Raw genomic sequence first — 19,151 nt, 5'->3', positions numbered from 1 at the left:
AGGCAAGTCCACGCACTCGCACCACCTCACGCAAAACTCCCCCAAACTCTCTTATCCTTAAGGTTTAAGCGCGCCCGTGTCTGTTTCGAAGGGTGACCAACAGCAGCACTAGGATCTTAACTTTCTGAATGGGGGGCAGTCAGGAGGGAAATTCCTCGAGCCCCAGCCAACGACCATAGTTTTCGCTCTTCTTCAGCAACGATCAGAGTTCTTGCAATATCAGGGGCTGCTCCATCAAAGACACACCTGTTGCAATGAGTCCATACAGTCCATGCTCCAAGAATAATGAGAGAATTGATTCCTTGCATTAGTATGTCACTAGTAGCACTACTCACTCTATCCCACCAATCTAGAAATGAGAGTTCAGTGGGCTGAGGGGAGAAGGATTGCAGGCATTTAAGTTTGAAAATGCCTTGTATATATCCACTGTACAGACACCAATCACCTTTAAATCCTAAATTTTGCATTTGATGAAATTATATTATATATTTAATTAAATATTCTAAAAATGTTTTTTACACTACATCCCAACGGGTTGGTGGTGAACTAGTAAACAAAAGGAATTCAGATGCACTCTTCATTGGAAAAGAAGAGCTCCCATTATGTTATTTATTAGTTGAAAAAAAGGATGGGAAATGATACACCAGAATCGTCTCTAAAATGACACAAGCTAACAAATAATTCATACGATGACTGTACTGACAGTAATGAGTCCTTTCATTGTGTGTGCAAAAAACAGACGAACGGACACAAGAAAACAGGAACAGCAAAGCCCCCGTAGGCTGTAACAGTCTAGCCACCCAATAATAGGAGAAAGCTCATGGCCCAAATTTGGTGAAACAGCAAAACTCCCTGAAAACGCATTTGCAGTTTTGGGTGGCTCAATTACAGCAGACAAACGTGGGAGGGAGGTTAGGGACGAGCAGGACAAAAAAAGGCGACGGGAGAGGAGAGACAAAATTCCCTCTTGTCTCTCTCTCCCCTCCGTTTCGCCCCTTGAATCCTCCTTCCCTTTGCTATCTGTTTGTTGGGAATCCATTGGGCCGGAAGCTGATTGTTGCATTGCGAAAGAGACAGAGACCAGTGGTGCTCACCATTGAAGATGTTTGCCTCGCCCTTCTCCGTGACCTCTTCGCACAGCAGCGAGCACGAGCCGGTTGCAAGGGACAGCTCCATCATCGTGGCCGTCGACAGGGACAAGAACAGCCAACAGGCTGCAAAATGGGCGGTGGATAAGCTCCTGACCAGGGGCAGCATGCTCCAGCTCGTCCATGTCAGGGGTAGGCGCCTTTTCAGCCGTTTTATTTATATATATGCCAATGTTGGGTTTCTGCATCAACAATTCAACATGTATGATATATGAGAATAAAAGTCAATTGCTCGCCTTGCTACACCAACCAACCTCAACAGCCTTTGAGCTAGGACAATTTATGTCCATTAGGAGATCTTCAGATTCAGGCTATACAATGCTAAACCATTTCAGCAATATTACACCAGACCAATTCTCCTTACAACAAGCTGATTTTAGATTAAGTGTTAACCTACAAGTATTGTTTCTATCGTAGCAACATGACATGATGCCATTTTAGATTACCAACCAAAAAAATGACACAAGAAAATGCCTATTCCTTTGTAGGATAATGAGCACTCAAAAAAACTCATTCTTCTATTGAACATGGTCTGCTTTATGTTAAAATCTTGGTCTGATCAATTAAGGCTTATCTTGTTTCATATGACCATTTACAGTTGAAGCAAACAAAGATGAGGGTGATGCAGAGATAACACAGCTATTTATATCATATAGAGGGTATTGTGCTCGCAAAGGGGTAAGTTCCCATTGAAAATTACCTTTTTTCCAAATATTGGAAGCATATACAAATGATATCACTGCAGAATATTTATCAACTACAGAAACATCATACTGAACTGTACACAGTTTAACTGCTAAAAAGAGAATTTTGGAATCAAATGCTTCGGTATTAAAATAAGAGCAGTTATACTATTCTGAAAATATCCAGAATGGCTGCAGGTAGTATTCACGTTTACGCCACCTTTACATCGCAGATGCATCTGAAGGAGTTGATCTTGGATGGCACTGACATCTCCAAGGCAATAATTGACTATGCCAGTAGCAATGCCATCACAGACATTGTCGTCGGCGCATCAACTAAGAACACATTCATCAGGTATATTACCTGCCCATTCATCTCCCATGGTTGCACGCCTTTACATTCCCATGATGCCTATACTGAAAACAGGCATGATCATTGTACTCTGCAGAAGGTTTAGAAATCCTGATGTCCCAACGTGCTTGATGAAGATGGCGCCTGATTATTGCACAGTACATGTCATCCACAAGGCAAAGGCCATCCAGGTGAAGGCAGCCAAAGCTCCTGCACCCTTTACTACTCTCCCTCCAAAGCAACACTCCCAACCAAACATAGAGTCTGATGCCTCAAGGTAAATCTGAGGATGAATAGCACTTCATTAGTTACATTGTGTAGCTGTGAACATAATATGGTTCCCACTAATCGGCAGTCTGCACCCTTTCGTTCTTATCATTGTAAAATGCATGGACTTTCTTAGTCAGGTCACTCTTTGCCTTCATAACTTGTTAACATCCATGTTTTAAAAAAGAACTTGTTAATATCAGCTAAAAGGAGCATTCGGTTTTTTAAGCAGGACCTCAAGAGGGGACTGGAAGAAGACTTCTCATACATCGTCTCCGTTGGCAAGTAGTAGAAATTCAGTGGACCGGTTATCTGCCTATGCAAAGGCCCCGTCGAGAGATAGGCCTCTTACCGGAGCTAGGACAGCACCCCAGAAGGATTTTGACGACTACATTGATTTCATAGCACCACCGAGGCCCTCAGTGACTCGTAGCTCCTTTTCAGATGACATTGATTTCGGAATGAGCATGGAGTTGCCATCCATAGACTTTGGTGAATCCTTGGAGCTCTCCTCAGCGATGTCCATGGAAAGCCTAAGTTGTTCCGGGGTAAGTGCTCCTCAATAAGTATAACATTAATATCGAGTTCTTTTTGGCAAATGACACGATCTCTTGTTTTGTTTCACTTGAAACTGGAAGGATGTGGAAGCTGAAATGAGACGCCTGAGACTAGAACTGAAACAGACAATGGAGATGTATAACTCTGCATGTAAGGAAGCTGTTGATGCCAAACAGAAGGTGTGTTTGCTTCTGTATTGCTAAGTACCAGGTTCTTTCTTCCTAAGCTAACCTAAAGATATTGATTATTGAAACAATGAACAATGATCTGACTGCAGGCAGCACAGATGCACCAGATGAAGGTGGAAGAGTCCAAAAAGTACCAAGAACTACGGAATGCAGAAGAGGAAGCTCTTGCACTGGTTGAAATGGAGAAAGCAAAGTGCAGAGCTGCACTTGAGGCAGCAGAAACTGCGCAGAAAATTGCAGAGCTCGAGGCGCAGAAGAGATTGAGAGCAGAATGGAAAGCAAAGCGGGAGGCTGAGGATAGGAAGAAAGCAACTGATGCACTGAACAAAAATGATATCCGGTACAGGAGATACTCCATTGATGACATAGAAGCTGCTACACATAAGTTTGATAAGGCGCTGAAGATAGGAGAAGGTGGATATGGACCGGTATATAAAGCAGTACTGGATCATACTAACGTTGCTATTAAAATCTTAAGACCTGATGCATCACAGGGACGGCAACAATTTCAGCAAGAGGTAAATCTGATACAGCAATCACAGATTGTGCTAGCCTTGAAATTTATGAAACTTTAGCTAGTAAGTTCTTTGTTGATATGGTCAATCTACATTTGGACAGCTTTCCTTATCTAAAAATCACTAGAAGCGCATCAAACACCAAATATATTCTGTTTCTTATATCTGCGACGATTTGTTCACTCTCACGAAGTGGACATTTCTTCTCTCCTCACGTGAAACAAATCTTGTAATAGACTTTTATCGCTCCAATAGTTAAAACCTTGTCAATTATGCATATGAATTCATGACCATGATCAACCTATTTATAAAATGACAACAATAGTATCATGCCTAAGTAGGAATTACCTGCTAAATCGCATGCTTGTGACAATTTGCAGATTGAAGTACTAAGCTGCATGCGGCATCCAAACATGGTGCTGTTGCTTGGAGCCTGCCCAGAGTATGGGTGCCTGGTGTATGAATACATGGACTATGGAAGCCTAGAGGACCGGCTCTGCAGACGAGGAAAAACATTGCCAATCCCATGGAGCATCCGCTTCAGGATCGCCGCCGACATTGCAACTGGACTTCTCTTCCTCCACCAAGCAAAGCCAGAACCACTTGTCCACCGGGACCTAAAGCCTGCCAACATCCTCCTCGACCACAACTTTGTCAGCAAGATCAGTGACGTCGGCCTTGCAAGGCTGGTACCACAATCCGCAGCCGATGTCACACAGTACAGGATGACATCGACGGCTGGCACCTTCTGCTACATTGACCCAGAGTACCAGCAGACTGGAATGCTCACCACCAAGTCTGACATATACTCGCTTGGCATCATGCTGCTCCAGATCATCACGGCAAGATCACCCATGGGGCTCACGCATCATGTAGAAAATGCCATAGAGAGAGGAGCCTTCCAGGAGATACTTGACCCGACGGTGACAGACTGGCCGGTGGAAGAGGCTCTGGAATTTGCGAAGCTGGCATTGCGGTGCGCGGAGCTACGGAAGAAAGACAGGCCAGATCTTGGAAAAGAAATCTTGCCAGAGCTTACCAGGCTGCGTAATCTTGGGCATGATTATGAGACTTCCCAGGTTAGCAGCGCAAGTACAAACTGTTCAAGCTCCGCACCATACAGTTTCAATAATGATGACATCTAAATGCGATGAGAAGGAATCTTCCGCTGGATTAAGCAAAACAAGCATACTTTATAACAGTATAGAGTATAGACAGACATAAGGTTGCCTTCCAGGTCTGGAAAACCACTGCTGTCCTTGCTTGTTCAGAATTCAGTCCTAACTCAGATGAGATGATCATGGACTGCAGCGCCTGATGATGGGGCCTAACATAGTTTCAGTCAACCAAACGAGATTGTTAGCGTGTAGATAAGGGGAGCATACAAAGGAAACTTATGGTGTGCATGTGTGTAAAATATGTTAATTTCTTTTTTACTGTAACAGCAGCCTCAAGTTTTCTACTATGGTTTGCCTCCATTTTTTTTTCTTCACCAGCACGGTTCATGAAAAAAAAAACTTGTTTCCACCAATCTCAGTGGCATCATAACAATTAGTGAATTTTCATTCCAAGAACCACAAGACAAAATAGCAAAAGCTGGCCACTCCCCTTCTCTTCCTTTTTATCGCCATAACGTTGGACAGGTAAACAGTAAATTAGTTATTCACAGGCCAGGGCATCTCAATAAAAAAAAAGGATGCGGGGTCTGAAGAAGGGTGTCAGTGGCAAGCCTTACCCTCGCCTGTGCAATGCGATGAGACCGCGACTCCAACCCGGGACCTTCCGGTCACAGGCGGTAGTACTCTACCGCTTGCACCAGGCCCGCCCTTCGCCAGGGCATCTCAATACCCCAACAAAATAGTAACAAAACAAACGCAAGATAACTGAAAACCAAAGTCTCTAGACTATACACATTTGAGAATCAATGATTTTTTTGTCTCATGCAGCACGCAAATGCAATATTCCATCTAACATAATAGTATTCCACAAGAGTGCAGTATGATATGTCTACCATAAGACCACATTTGTTACAAACACGCGTACCACAAGTTCAAATCCTTGAGACGATAACTAAGAAACCATCCATTAGATGCGAAGCATAGTATGGATTTGATTCCAGTAGCCTACAAGCTTCGCGATTTTGTCCTTTATCTTGATTCGAGCATTGTAATAGAGTTCAAAATCAAAATCAGTACACTGCAAGAAAGAGTAATTGAGGTTATTTCTATTGGTTTGATATGGAGTCGCTCAAGAATGATTATAAATGTAATGGTACTCATTTTATAATTTGGATAATAAAATCCCAAAAAAAAACTTGGTTGTGGCTCGCTCAGGGGCATATAGTCCTGAAGGTCTCGCGTCCAAAAATCTCCCACTGCCTCTAGCCTCTGCCCTTTTGTTCCTCGCTCTTCCTCCCTCAATCATTCCCACTCGCCGAGCTAGCCAACCCTAACGGTCGTGTGACTAAACCTTTAGTAGTGGTGGCCTAATCTAGACACAACCATTGGAGGCTGGACCTAGACGCTAGCTCCACCAATGCCTAATGAGGCGAGAGAGTGGGCGCTATGGTGCCGACTACCTAGCAGTGTAGGAGACACCAAGACTTGGTGCGTGGATACCAGAACCAGACTGCCAGTGCCGAAGGCGGGAGCCAAATAAGTAGTGAAGTAGATAAGTGTTTCATCCCTCACTTCCTTTTGATTTCTCCTAACAAGGCAGTCTCTGTGTTCAAGTCCAATCCTCTCTTTCAAATTTTCTCAAATTAAATTCATGGGTTATTAATGCTGCCATTTGTTGATTTCTACTAGAATTACAATAAAAAAAAGACCATGACATTAAAATCCATTCTTTAGTACGTTGTGTTCCCTATTATCAATTTTTTTGTTCACTAATGATTACATTTTTATATTGCATCCCCAACTGATTTTAAATGTTCAAGCTTTTATGTATAGGTTCAGATTCACCTGTTAATGTAAACGATAATTAAGATAGGTAGAGATAAATCAAATAATTGTCTATAACTACTAATTAGGTACTTATAATTACTAATAATTGTCTATATTTTTGTACCTATTATAGATTAGTTAGGCACTTAGATAGCTTTAGGTGTGGATTTTTGCTAACTCTGCCATTGTCCGTCCTATTAGCAAATCTTAGATCTTCACATGTTAATTTTAATTGCTAGCTATTAACCAAAATAAATAAAATTTTCTCTATCCCCAAAAAGTTGACATTGTAGTATTCACAAAATACTTGACGTTTTGGCTTCTCAATGTACCTTTCACTTTTTCCAATATACATTTCCCGTTTCTCAATGGGGACTGCTAGTGCCCAGCTGGGAGGACGCCCCGTGCCTACACCCGGTGCGCCCACGTAGGGGCCTGCACCACCCAGACCGCACGCCCTGCTCGCCTGACCTAAAACACGCAGAGACTGCTCGATGCTCGTGCCGGTGCCAGCACCCCGTTTCTTGCACCTACACCCGGTGGGCTCATGCGGGGGCCCGCACCACCCAGACTGCACGCGCCGCTCGCCCGACCGAAAAACACAGTCGATGCTTGTGCCTCGTACGCTTTCCACGCACTTGCAGGCGGGGACCGCTCGTGCCTCATACACTTTCCAACGCCCCAGCAGCTACAACAGGCGGCTGCGGCCTGCGGCAGGTGGTCCCATTCTAACATATGCAACATCAGATCTAATTTTGCAACATTAAGATGAAACACTTGCAACACACATATGAACAGTTGAAACACTTACAACATACATCTGAAACACTTACAAAACACCTTAAAACGCTTGAAAGCCATTGCAAACGCATGCAACAACCAGATCTAGTTTTACAACATCCAGATAAAACATACGTATGAAACACTTGAAACATACGCTTGCAACATACATGTTATGCAACATTCAGATATACTTCTGCAACATACACATGAAACACTTGAAACATACGTCTGCAACACTTGAAACATATAATAGCCATTGTAACATACGCAACATCCAGATGAAACACTTGAAAACAACTTCTGAAACACCTGAACCACTTGAAACATGGCGTCACTGGCATCCATGGCCTACCTTGTGGGGAACTGCGGTAGCCAGCAAGCGGTGCTTGGGTCCAGTGGAGAGGGAGGATGGTGGCAGGCAAGCTGCTGGGCGCAGTGAAGAACGCCACGCTAGAGCAGTAGCCATGGACCAAGCCGCGTCGGCTTGGAGAACTCGGCGGCGAGTGGTGAGTTGTAGTGGGGAGACAAGAAAGCAAGCGGCGGCGCTCGGGCGCGGTGTAGCACACCGTTGTGTTGTGGCCGCGGTGGTGCGGGCGCAACAGCGTGGTCGTGGTGAGTGGGTTCGAGAATGGATGCGGGCACAGCGGTGGTTCGAGAGGAAGGTGAGAGCAGTGATTTTTTATTTTTATTTCCGTGCGGATGACAGTGTTGCCTGTTGGGTCGTTCCCGCTGTTGGCACGAGAAATTGATCCGCGCAACAACACGATAAGTATCATACTTTCGCGACGATGAGCGACTAGTTTTCGGGACAAACTAGCAAAGGAGTTTCTCGTTTTCGTGGAGGAGAGTCGACCGTTTCCAGCGCAAAACGGCAAAGATTACCAATCCCTAATGGAGACTAGGGTTTAGCATGTACTACTGTCCAAAGGAAGAAGAAAGAACAAACAACGATAAAAATAGTAGATGTATTATGTCAATTGGCTAGTGGGGAAACAATATGTCACGGTCTTTGACAAGCCAGCTGTATCCGGCCAGGATTCGGTCTTTGACAAGCCAGCTGTATCCGGCCAGGATTCTAAACTGAACTACATACGGCCCTGTTTAGTTCCGACCTCCTAAAACTTTAGTTCCTAAAAATTTTAGGCAGCCTTCTAAAACCTCATAAAATAGTGTTTGGTTGAACCTTTTAAAACTGACTAAAACAGTAAATGTTGTTAAACAAAGACACTTTTACCCTTCTTTAGGAGAGAGAGAGGGGGAGGGGGCAATAAATGAGGGATAGTGGGGGTCCAGGAAGGACTTTAGGAGGGGTGGAGCTCCTAAAGAAAAACCAGCCTCCTAAAATTTTTAGGAGGTTTTAGAAGGGAGTGTTTGGTTCTTTAGACAGATTCTATCCAGATTTTAGCTCCTAAAGCTTTTAGGAGGGGTAACCAAACAGGACCTACGTGTCCGATCCTATCAACAGGAAAACTAATGGCCGGATATAAACAGCCCAATTAGTTACAATCTTCTCCAATCTTCTATATATTCTGACTCTTCACGTACATTAAATCTGCATGTAGATAATAATGAATAAAATATTCCTTTTCTTAACTGATTCGGCCAACAAATCTGATATATCTCCTAGTCCGGAACTTAAATAATTGTTAACTCGGCCAAATAATTAATAAATGTGAAATCCTTACGATCCACGCCTCTGAAATCCTTCCTTGCTTGCTTTCTCCACACGTGAACTCCAAGATGCATGGAACGCCCTTGGCCCTGTTACTCTCAAGCAACGTGTCAACTGATTTAGATTAATTATCAATAACATATATAATTTGGTAGATCATGACATATTCTCTTGCCAAATTACACCATCAACACCCGCGGGCCTCGAGACCCATCAACGCGCGTCCGAACGAAACGGATGCCCTAACGACAGCATTTCCATTTGTCAATACATCTCTCTCTCCCTCTCTCTCTCATAGTGATGCTTTGGTCTTTTGGTTATACAACAGTGATATCTGAGCACAATCCTATAACGTCTATCATTTTGGTTATAAATGTGAAATCCTTCCACATTCTCCAAGCCTTGCAACGCCCATTGCCACAACCAGCCGCACCTACAACATTGCGATGGTGGCGACGACTGCAAGCGGCATACAATGGTGTCCAGCGCCGAGGCATTGACTCCCTGTTTGCGCTAGTCTGCAGGACCATCTGGAAGGAACGAAATGCCAAGTGCTTCAGGGAGGCATCCTCATCGGTGAACGAGGTGCTGCAGCTAGTCAAGGCCGAGGCCGATCGGTGGATTGACGCCGGCGCACGGGGGCTTGAAACGTTGGCTCGCCTGTAGGTGGGATGGTCACCCTTGAATGTCGTTGGTTTCAAAATGTAGCGCTTGCAAAACACTAACGCAGCCGTGGAACGGCGCTTGTATTGCTCAAACTCTTCCTACCTAATACAATGATACGCATCGCTTGTGCGTATTCGAGAAAAAAAAAAAACATTGATATCTGAGCACAATCCTATAACGTCTATCATTTTGGTATTTTGGAACAGAGGTTGAATATTAAGAGAAGTATGTCCTAAGTCTAGCCTTCTCTTTCTCCGATTGCGGCGCTTGTGCAGCACCCTGACACTGTTATCCTAGACGAACATCGCCTCCTGGTGTCCATGCCGCTTCCTTCTGCCGTGCTAACCATGTAAGCGCCGTCCAATTATATTGTGCAAGTTTTTGAAACATCCAAACTCTGGTTATTTCGACCAGCACATAGTGAAATTATAAGTACATTTCATATTCATGTGAATTGTACAAAATATATTTGTATTTTAAGGTCATTTAAGGTTTTATACATGTAAATAATACATTATGCTGCAATGTAAATGGAGTCAAACCCTAAAACAATGACGAAGTGTACATTTGGAAGCCAACTCGCAGTCAGTTATTGGAACAAATTTATCGCTCTCCTGTGCGACATGGGCGATACGGGCCTCAAAAGGATATAACCGATGAAATTCGACGCATGGTAACTTTCGCGCATAACAGTTTCTAGGAATCTACGGACAAGGCAGCTCAGGACGACACACAAACGAAAGTACCCTTTATTAATCTACTTGTTTCAGAGCACAAGTTACATCTCGGCACTAGGGACTACACAGAAATGAAAGTGACCGTCTCTGATCAGTGCTTGTGAGCCAGCTTCTTGAGAACACTGCCGAGGTCAGCCTCAGCCTTGATGTTATTGACCCATTGGGCATTGATCCTTACTCTCTCGATGCTCTGCTTCACAGTCCTCGCAATGTTTGCCTTAGTTCTGCTCTTGAAGAACTCCTCCGCCTCATCACCATGTTCATCGGTGGCCATCTGAAACCATGTTTCATGATGTGTCAGAAGAGTAAAATGTAAATCGGCTTATAAAAGAGACACGATGCAGATAGGTTATGCATCGTACTGGCGAGACGGTTATGTTGACGAAATTGGTGAGCAAAGTTCCAGAGTAGGCTCCCAATATGTAGTCCCAGTTTTCCTGAAATTATAGAGTAAGCATATATGGAAAATAAAGTCACAAAGCTAACCAAGAAAAATAAGGACGGCAGTGAATACCTTCAGCCATTGCCATGCGACCTCGTGTGCCCCTGAACTCACCCCTCTTAGCAAAAATATTGCGTCCTGATTCCTCACCTGGGCAATACAACATGAGACCAGTAAGATGAAACAAAGTTTAACCATATCATGTGGAACACACATGGCCACCTGAACTCATGCAATAGTAAACCAATAGCACAAATAATAATTAGCATATAAATGTAAAAATTGAAGAATTATGGCATGTTTATTACCTCAGGTGACAATATGAAATCCAATGCTTCACAGACAACATCAGGGTCAGGGGATGATGCCAAAGAACCTACAGAAGGGTCAGAAATTTCATGAGATCCCAGAAAAACAAGCTCACCTTCGAATGGCAAAAGAAAAATGTTCACTTTCCTAACACACGAACTTTCTCCTGGCTTAGATCAGTTTCTCTATATATCTTCAATAGTGATTTGTAGCCAGTTTTGTTCGATTTGCTCACTGTCTGCATCAAAGCAACATATGCAGCCTACAAAACAAAACAGGATCAATAACTGGGCTGTGGACCATTTAGTAGTTAGCTATATATACAACTTAAATTCCGTTAAGATGCTAACCTTTCTAACATCTGGAGGGAGGAGTGGTGTCTCTCTGTCTACCAGAAAGACATTAAATCGACGAACAGCTTCATTTATGGTAGTCTCATGGCCAAGTTCTGCAAGAGCAGTTAATAGTGTGCCTCTTAACAAAGCATTCAGGTGGCCCTCACCACTCTTAGCATCCCAGCCAAGTTTCCTACAAACAATTTCTGAAATGTTAGGCAAGATCTCAGTATAAAATGTTATTCCCATTACAGAATAAATAGAGCAATATACTTACAGTGCAAATGGCTCCAGGAAATCAATTAGGAACTTCTTCAGATTAACCAACTCCTCTGGAGCAGCAACAGCCATCATCTCGGCAATGTGCAGACTCGTCTACAGAGACAAATGGTTTAAATTGCTAATGAAAAAAAAAACTAAGTATGTGAAAAGGACTTTTCAGGTAGAGAGAACATTACCGTGATTACGTGTGCAAGCACAGTATACTCAGTCTCATCCTTGTACACAGAAATCAACTGCAACAAGGAGACTAGCTTTTGTTTGCCAGCCATACAGAGGGCATAAGCATCATCGAGCACACCTGTATTTTTAATTTAAACAATAACAATGTAAGACCAGTTTGACGGGGTAAGAATGGTTCACTTGAAATAAGATTTTGGCAGAATTTACCATATCTGTCTGCTGCACTCAATTTGTTGGTTTCAATTGCATACCGAAGTTGGGATGCAAGTTCATCATCATAGCTCACCCTATAGAAGCTGGTCTGGTTGACATTAAGTTTAATCCAGAAGCTACACTTCTTTTGGCATTCTGTGAGCCCTAACCCTGACAAATCAAAATCTTCTTGTTTCCCATGAAAAAGGAACTTCTCTTGGCGTGAGTACGCACAACAACATAGTGTGACAGGAACCACCCATTGCCCAGATCCTGTGGACCCACTTGAAAGAAATTGTGTCTGCAACAAACAAGATCGAAAGATTTTCAGAAGGCCTCTAAAGCAGAAACTAAACTTGATTTTGCAAATGGAGAAAAGGTCTTGCAAATTTACAGGATTTCGCAAACATGTCTTCAGAAAGGTCTACAATATACCTGCTCCAGCTGGACCTTTCCATCCTTGAGTTTCACACTGACAACAGGATAACCTTGCTGTTTTGTCCATGAATGCATTAATGTTCTAACTGGTTCACCAGACCCCTCTTCAAGGGCAGCCCATAAGTCCTCTGTCTTTGCATTTGAATACGCAAATCTTTTGATGTATGCGGCCAAAGATTTCTAGCAAAAAGAATAAAAGGACAGCTTCTGGTTACCACTGAAAATATATTTGAGATATCTTCATTGACAAGTGACAAATAACATGAAATTTATGTGCATTTTGCAATAATGTGTTCTCAAAGAATAGCATTAATGTACAATTAATATGTCTAGCATGCCGCCCAATTGTCTAAGTATATAGTTAGGAAGAAAAAACATATTAATTAAACTCCTAACAAAAGCTTATGTGCATAGTCCAAAGATTGCCTCCATTATTAAAAAAACTAAGTGGCATTTCACAAGTGGGGCTAGGTGAGATTATAATTCAGCCACACAATTATACTACTATTTTTTTTAAACTGTGCATTTTTTTTCTTGACAAACAAAATGAAGAGAGTAATGAATAAGAAAACCAAACCTGAAAGACCTCAGCCCCAAGATAGCTTTGCAGCATCCGAATGACAGAAGCTCCTTTCCTATAGCTTATAGCATCAAATATCTCATCTATTTCATCAACATGATTTATGTCCACCTGAAAATAATATATTATTAAGCCACGTGAAATATGTGCCAGTTTTAAATATGCATTGATTTTTATTCTGCCATTTAAACTGCACTATCAGTATTTCATAGTGTGCCCCAAGTCTCTACAGACAATGCCACAATGGTTATCGATTTTTAGAACAATGATAATTGTAATATTGTACCACGCTTTCTAAAAGCACTAGAAACCTGGGACTTTGTTGACATTTTTTTTTAATTCTCCCATCTCCAGTAGAATAGGATATTTTGATTGATTAGAAATATGTTACAACCCCATAAAAATATTCAGCTTACATAATGGCATCAAAATTGGCCATTATACAACCACACATCGTTTTCATCAACAAAATACTTCAATCGTATTCAAATTAATAACTTCCTGACATATAACAACCAAAATTTGGCTAAGTTAGCCTTGAGACAAGCAGGTACGAGGTAGTAGAACACAATTCAAAACATCCATTATAACATAAATTATGATGGGTGTAATCCCAACTTTGGTCCCAGTAGTCAGTAGAGGCATCCACTGATACACCAATGTTTTGCCACAAAATAAAGGTGTAGTAAATATAAAGCCAATCATATTTATATTTAGGACTGATAAAATTAGACAAGCAATCAGCGGTCACATCCATGTCTCAGACCTCCAAGTCCACTTAGAATGTAAAATATACATTTGTAAATTCCTACAGATATGGTCATAACATTGCAGGGAAAAAAAATTGTTACCTCAATTGGATGTGAACCTGCAAGAGCATCCAACTTGAAACCTGTTGTAGATTCCTCTAGAAACTGAGTCCAAACATTCCATTCAGGGAAGAACTGATCTGAGGCTAAGTAAGACACCTGCAGTGGAAAGAACAAATTATATGAGAAACATAAAACTATATGGAGGTTTTCAATTACTTTTTTGTTCTAATTTACTACCCAAGTCGCAAAGCCCTCATTAAGCCACAGATGTGTCCACCACTCCATTGTGACAAGATTTCCAAACCATTGATGAGCTAATTCATGAGCTACAACAACTGCAACCTGGATAGGCAAAAAAATCATCATAAGGTTGGTGTGACAGCACATGACAATCAAACAGCTACTGCATATCTGAATCAAACACTACAAAATACTATAACATCCTTCTGCATTAATGATTATTAAATTGGTTAGTATAAAAAGAAATTAGTTCTGTAATCAAGTTCAGCATTCTCAACTATTGCCCAAGTCAAATGGTTTCAGGTACCATGGGAAAATACATAATTAAGATGGTGAATCACATGACCAGCTTAGTACAAATAATTGAAAATTACAATTTCATAGTGACCAACCCGTTGCTTATTGGCAGCTGCAGAGTGTCTTTCATCAAATAGCAATGCTGTTTCACGGTATGTAACCAAGCCGTAGTTCTCCATGGCTCCAAGGGCAAAATCCGGAATAGCAATCATGTCCATTTTGGGGAGGGGGTATGGCACAGCAAAATACCTGCCAACATAAAGAATTCATCAATCATCATTACCTGATACCACAAAGAGAGCTTTCGTGTGTGACAGTGAATCAAGCAGAGGATGTGGCACGGATGCCTCAAATGATCATCAAATTCACAAGAAGCAGATGTTCTTTGAAAGGGTATGGAAGGGCCATAACATTGATATTAGTTATAATCAAAGCATGAAACATCATTTACAAATTTGGAAAGGCCTTAAACCGTCAGTCCGATTTTGGGAAGCCCAACATCACATCATCAATACTGCAACACTGCATCATCAATATTGAAACATGTAAATACCCACTAAGCTCGTAATGGAATGGAATGCATCCAAAATTATACTGGACATCAAGAAATAGAGCCTCTAATGGAATGCATCCACAATTTCACACACATGGCAATCAAATCAATCAACCTATAGAACTCAATTCTTTGCAGAATATCTTGGCCAGGATCAGTATCAAAATTCCAAAATGATATATCGGATTAAATAAACTATGCATCTATGAGCACTGCAACAAAAATGTAGGCGATCTTTCAAATATCTGAGAATGTGAGATAATTACTCCTTAAAGAGGACCAATGTCTTCAAGGCAACCTCTAGAGCAAACTTCCCCTGCGCACTCTTACCAGCTTGTGTATAAACACGGACCCTAGTTCCTGCAAAGGAATGGAGAACAAGTCAACTTTTGAGGCATGAATGGCCATAAGATGAAAGATAAAGAATTGGAAGTTAATGTGACAGAAGTTACAGTACCATCTGTGGTGAAATCTTCCACATAGTCAAAAATGCCAACAATAACAGCCACTAGGTATGTAGACATTATCGGAGATTCTTGGAAGTAGACTATTTTGGTAGGACCATTGATCTTCTCTTCAATGACTGGCATATTTGACAAAGCAATGGTCTCAGAAGGAACTTCTACAGTAATTTTGAACACAGCCTGCAGGGAGAGAAGGAAAGGACAGACATAAAATAGTGTTTGCCATGTAATATAAAGCCATTAATGTTTTTTCTGTGCCAATTACGCATTTTAAACGCCAGTTAAACCGGTGAAGTTAAATCCTAACCATCAAATCAGGGTAAAATGAATGAGCTCATACAATAATCCTAACCATCAAATCAGACTAAAATGAATTGAGGTCATCTATAGAATCTATGAAAGGACAACTACAAAGAATCTCAATCTGCATGAGCACAGATATGTTCATGTAGAGAATAAAACCTCTGTTTTATCCTTAACACTAGCATCAATTGAACTTGTTCATGATTACCATGCAAGACTCTAAGTCTATACACATCTTACCTCATGCAATGGAAGCAAAAGCAAACATAAGATAGTATAAAGAATAGAAGGGAGTAGATAGAAAAACAAAGTGGTGAAGCATGAATGGTGCCTCTCCATAAACCCCATGCAGGGTTCTATTTCCTCATGCAATGCAAATAAAAAGCAAACATATTGGTTTGAGAAAGAGATCAAAGCAGTAAACCTTGAAAGCAGGCTCATCCCAACAAGGGAAGCAGTGCCTTGCATCAGCTGGTTCAAACTGTGTTACAGCCATGTTTTTCTTCTCTCCATTGAGCTCATACACACTATAAACAAAAAGTTTCATTCTGAATATGTTGCTTGATTTACAAACCAACTTAATACTAGAAAAATGATTACCTTCTGTAGAACCCATGCATCTTATCATTCAAAGTTCCCTGGAAGGCAATGGTCAAAGTTCCCTCCCCAAGAGGAAGCACCTCATTGAAGCGAATAATCAGGATCTCATCTTCTGGCACGTTGGTAACCTCCAAAGGTTGCAGCACCTGATTCAAATGGTAACATGATTTAGAATAAATGCAGAGCAAAGTGCTAGTGCATTGTTAGAAACACCATCATAAACCCTCCAAGACGACTATCACCATCCACACATGGCCCTTTTTGCAAACCATCCTAAGTGCAAAAGTGCCATTCCCACTCAGAGATTAAAACATGCAGCGTACAGTTTCAAAATGAGAATACTTGTATGATTGCAGGAAACTCTTATGCTTGAACAAGTATACAAGCAGCCGTAAGTATTAAACCATATCACTGAGGCATCTACGAGTATTGAGACCTTCACTGACAGTTATATTTATATTCGTGCTCCAAGTGTAATCTAAAATTGTTTGAACACAAAATCATGGATTTCAATCAAACAACTAAGAAATTTTAAGGCAGATTTAACTTGCAATCAATCAAATTGCAAGAAATTCCGAGGTAGCTATAGCCCTAAAAAACTACACTAAGTTTAAGACAGCGATCTCATGCCCCCAACACCAACCCCCTCCGACAGACAGACACCGATGGCTGAACTGTGGAAATTGCTCTGAGCAGATCAAAACTTAGTGTTCTTATGCGACTGGTATTCTGGTAAAAAAGCACTCCATCTAAGAATCCTAGCTGGCACCTCCGAAAAGATCGCCACATCTAATAATTCTCTAAACCCCTAACCATACACGAACAGATCAATCAAACACACCCGCGCACAGGCACAGCGACGGGCGGGCGGGAGCAAAGGCAAGGCAAGCGAGCAAGCACGCAACCTGGTCGGAGCCCTGCGGCGCGAAGCTGACGCCCGCGGGCGCGACGTCGAGCTCGGCGGCGTTGAGCACGAGGAAGCGGGTGGGCGCGGCGACGGCGAGGGACACCGCCACGGAGCCGGCGAAGGCGCAGGCGGCGAGGTCCGGCGTGAGGCGCAGGTCGTAGCGCCGCGGGGTCGCGAAGTGGGGCAGCCGCGCCTGGCCCCGGAACTGCTCCGCGGTCTGCTCCGCCGCCATCGCCCGCAGCCGCAGCCTAGCGGAAGGAAGGAAGGAGGCAGAGATTCGGATGGAAGCTTCGGAGGTAGGGACGAAAACGGATCGCATACGATATTCGGAGTCGAATACGAATAGATCTACCCTTTCGGTTTCGAAAACAGTCGGAAAATATCCGTAACGCTGTTCGGAGGTGAGTGGAGGAATAAAACTGAAACTGACGAAGCGCTCGGTATGGCGAGGGGACGGGGGGGTTTAAGCGCTTTGCGGTGTGCGACTGTGATCTGGATGATTACGCGGAGGAAGGACGATTTTATATATATAATAATGTTTTTTTATTTTATTTATTTATACTCGGGGGGTGGGGACCCCTGCGTCCCTGCCGCAACGCAACGGATTTGTTTGTGATTGTGACCGGGGGCGGCGGACGCGAGGCGCAGCAGAGGAGAGCAAAGCAAACAGATTTCTGTGGTGGTCGATGGGGTCCTGAACGGATTTTCTTTTAATTTTCTTGTTTCTGGAAATTTTTGTTTTGAACTACGCCGCGCGTGCGGGAAGATAGAGATTGGAGCTGAGGGAGGAGACATGGGGATGGAGGCTACCAGGTCCCGTACCTTATCCGTTGGGGAACCCGCTACGATGCTATTATACAAATTTACCGAGGCGGACAACGGCTGCGCGCGCCTGTTTTCCTACGCCGATGGCGACATCCGCTGCAGCACCGGCCCCACCTCACCTCGTTCACTGTAACCGATCTTATACCACCGGTGCCGCCCACAGTTTGGGCAAAACAGCCGACACGTGACACAAAACCAGCGGCCGCGCCCTCTTACCGCCACACAAATGGCCACAGAGACACTCCTCTGTCTCTCGTCTTCGTCTCGTCTCGCGTACGCCAGAGCAGCTCCGGTCTCTGCTCCCAGCGACCCAGCTCGTGTCGCTCGTCTCCCTCTCCAGTCTCCACTCTCCACTTCACTGCTCGGCTGCTCACGATGCTCGTCTCCACTGCGGACCCGGGCACCCGGCTGCCGTCACCGCTTGCCGCCATGGAAGTTGTCCGGTGAAGCCCTTCTTCCTCCTCGACGAATTAACCCCATCATTTGCAGCGTTCCTCTGCTGATCCCATCCCTCCTCAAGGGACGCCGCCGCTACTGAGCCGCCGCCACCGCCGGATCCGGTCGTCTCCGACTCCCTGCTATCGGATCCGGTCGTCACCAACTCCCTGTTGCCGAATCCAACCCCCAGATCCAAGACCAACGAAGCTACAGCCGCATCCAAAGAGTTGGTGGATGCTCCATCTACACCTACAACCGGGAAGAAGAAAGCTCCCCTGCACCTGCTGCCGAGAAGAAAAAAGCTCCCCCGCCGTCGTCGACCAAAGCTGCCTTCATAGCTAGAGATCCCAAGCGGCTTCCCCGACCACCACAGGTGAAAGGTTCTGACCCCAAGCGCCGCCGCTTGAAGATATTTGCAGCTGAGAAGCCTGGACGCAAAA

The 19,151-nt window shown here is 43.3% G+C and overlaps 2 protein-coding genes across 3 annotated transcripts; one reads left to right on the top strand and one right to left on the bottom strand.

Moving 5' to 3' along the window:
• Positions 1-928: 928 nt before the first annotated feature.
• On the top strand, positions 929-5,012 carry LOC136466813 (U-box domain-containing protein 35-like). 2 transcript variants are annotated; one of them, XM_066465331.1, is made up of 8 exons: positions 929-1,280; positions 1,747-1,826; positions 2,065-2,186; positions 2,281-2,460; positions 2,683-2,998; positions 3,089-3,187; positions 3,286-3,714; positions 4,092-5,012. In XM_066465331.1, exons 1-8 carry the CDS (start codon positions 1,103-1,105, stop codon positions 4,854-4,856), a joined length of 2,169 nt encoding a protein of 722 aa, XP_066321428.1. In that variant the 5' UTR covers positions 929-1,102; the 3' UTR covers positions 4,857-5,012. The 2 variants fall into 2 exon arrangements, with proteins under 2 accessions (XP_066321428.1, XP_066321429.1); XM_066465332.1 differs by lacking the exon at positions 929-1,280 and having other exon boundaries at positions 1,782-1,826; positions 2,030-2,186.
• Positions 5,013-10,505: 5,493 nt separating this feature from the next.
• Positions 10,506-17,831, bottom strand: LOC136466811 (aminopeptidase M1-A-like). The gene is made up of 19 exons (XM_066465329.1): positions 17,447-17,831; positions 16,542-16,687; positions 16,366-16,468; positions 15,632-15,818; positions 15,441-15,534; positions 14,717-14,870; positions 14,322-14,426; positions 14,124-14,240; positions 13,270-13,383; positions 12,690-12,872; positions 12,270-12,555; positions 12,059-12,180; positions 11,878-11,975; positions 11,616-11,793; positions 11,416-11,527; positions 11,265-11,335; positions 11,029-11,106; positions 10,877-10,951; positions 10,506-10,788 (listed from the first exon to the last, which is right to left on the bottom strand). Exons 1-19 carry the CDS (start codon positions 17,765-17,767, stop codon positions 10,606-10,608), a joined length of 2,727 nt encoding a protein of 908 aa, XP_066321426.1. The 5' UTR covers positions 17,768-17,831; the 3' UTR covers positions 10,506-10,605.
• Positions 17,832-19,151: the final 1,320 nt, after the last annotated feature.

Source organism: Miscanthus floridulus, chromosome 7, assembly GCF_019320115.1.
Source record: "Miscanthus floridulus cultivar M001 chromosome 7, ASM1932011v1, whole genome shotgun sequence".
In the NCBI taxonomy this organism is placed as follows: Eukaryota; Viridiplantae; Streptophyta; class Magnoliopsida; order Poales; family Poaceae; genus Miscanthus; species Miscanthus floridulus.
The sequence above is the reverse complement of the archived record's forward strand: the minus strand, read 5'-3'. Positions and strand labels throughout refer to the sequence as shown.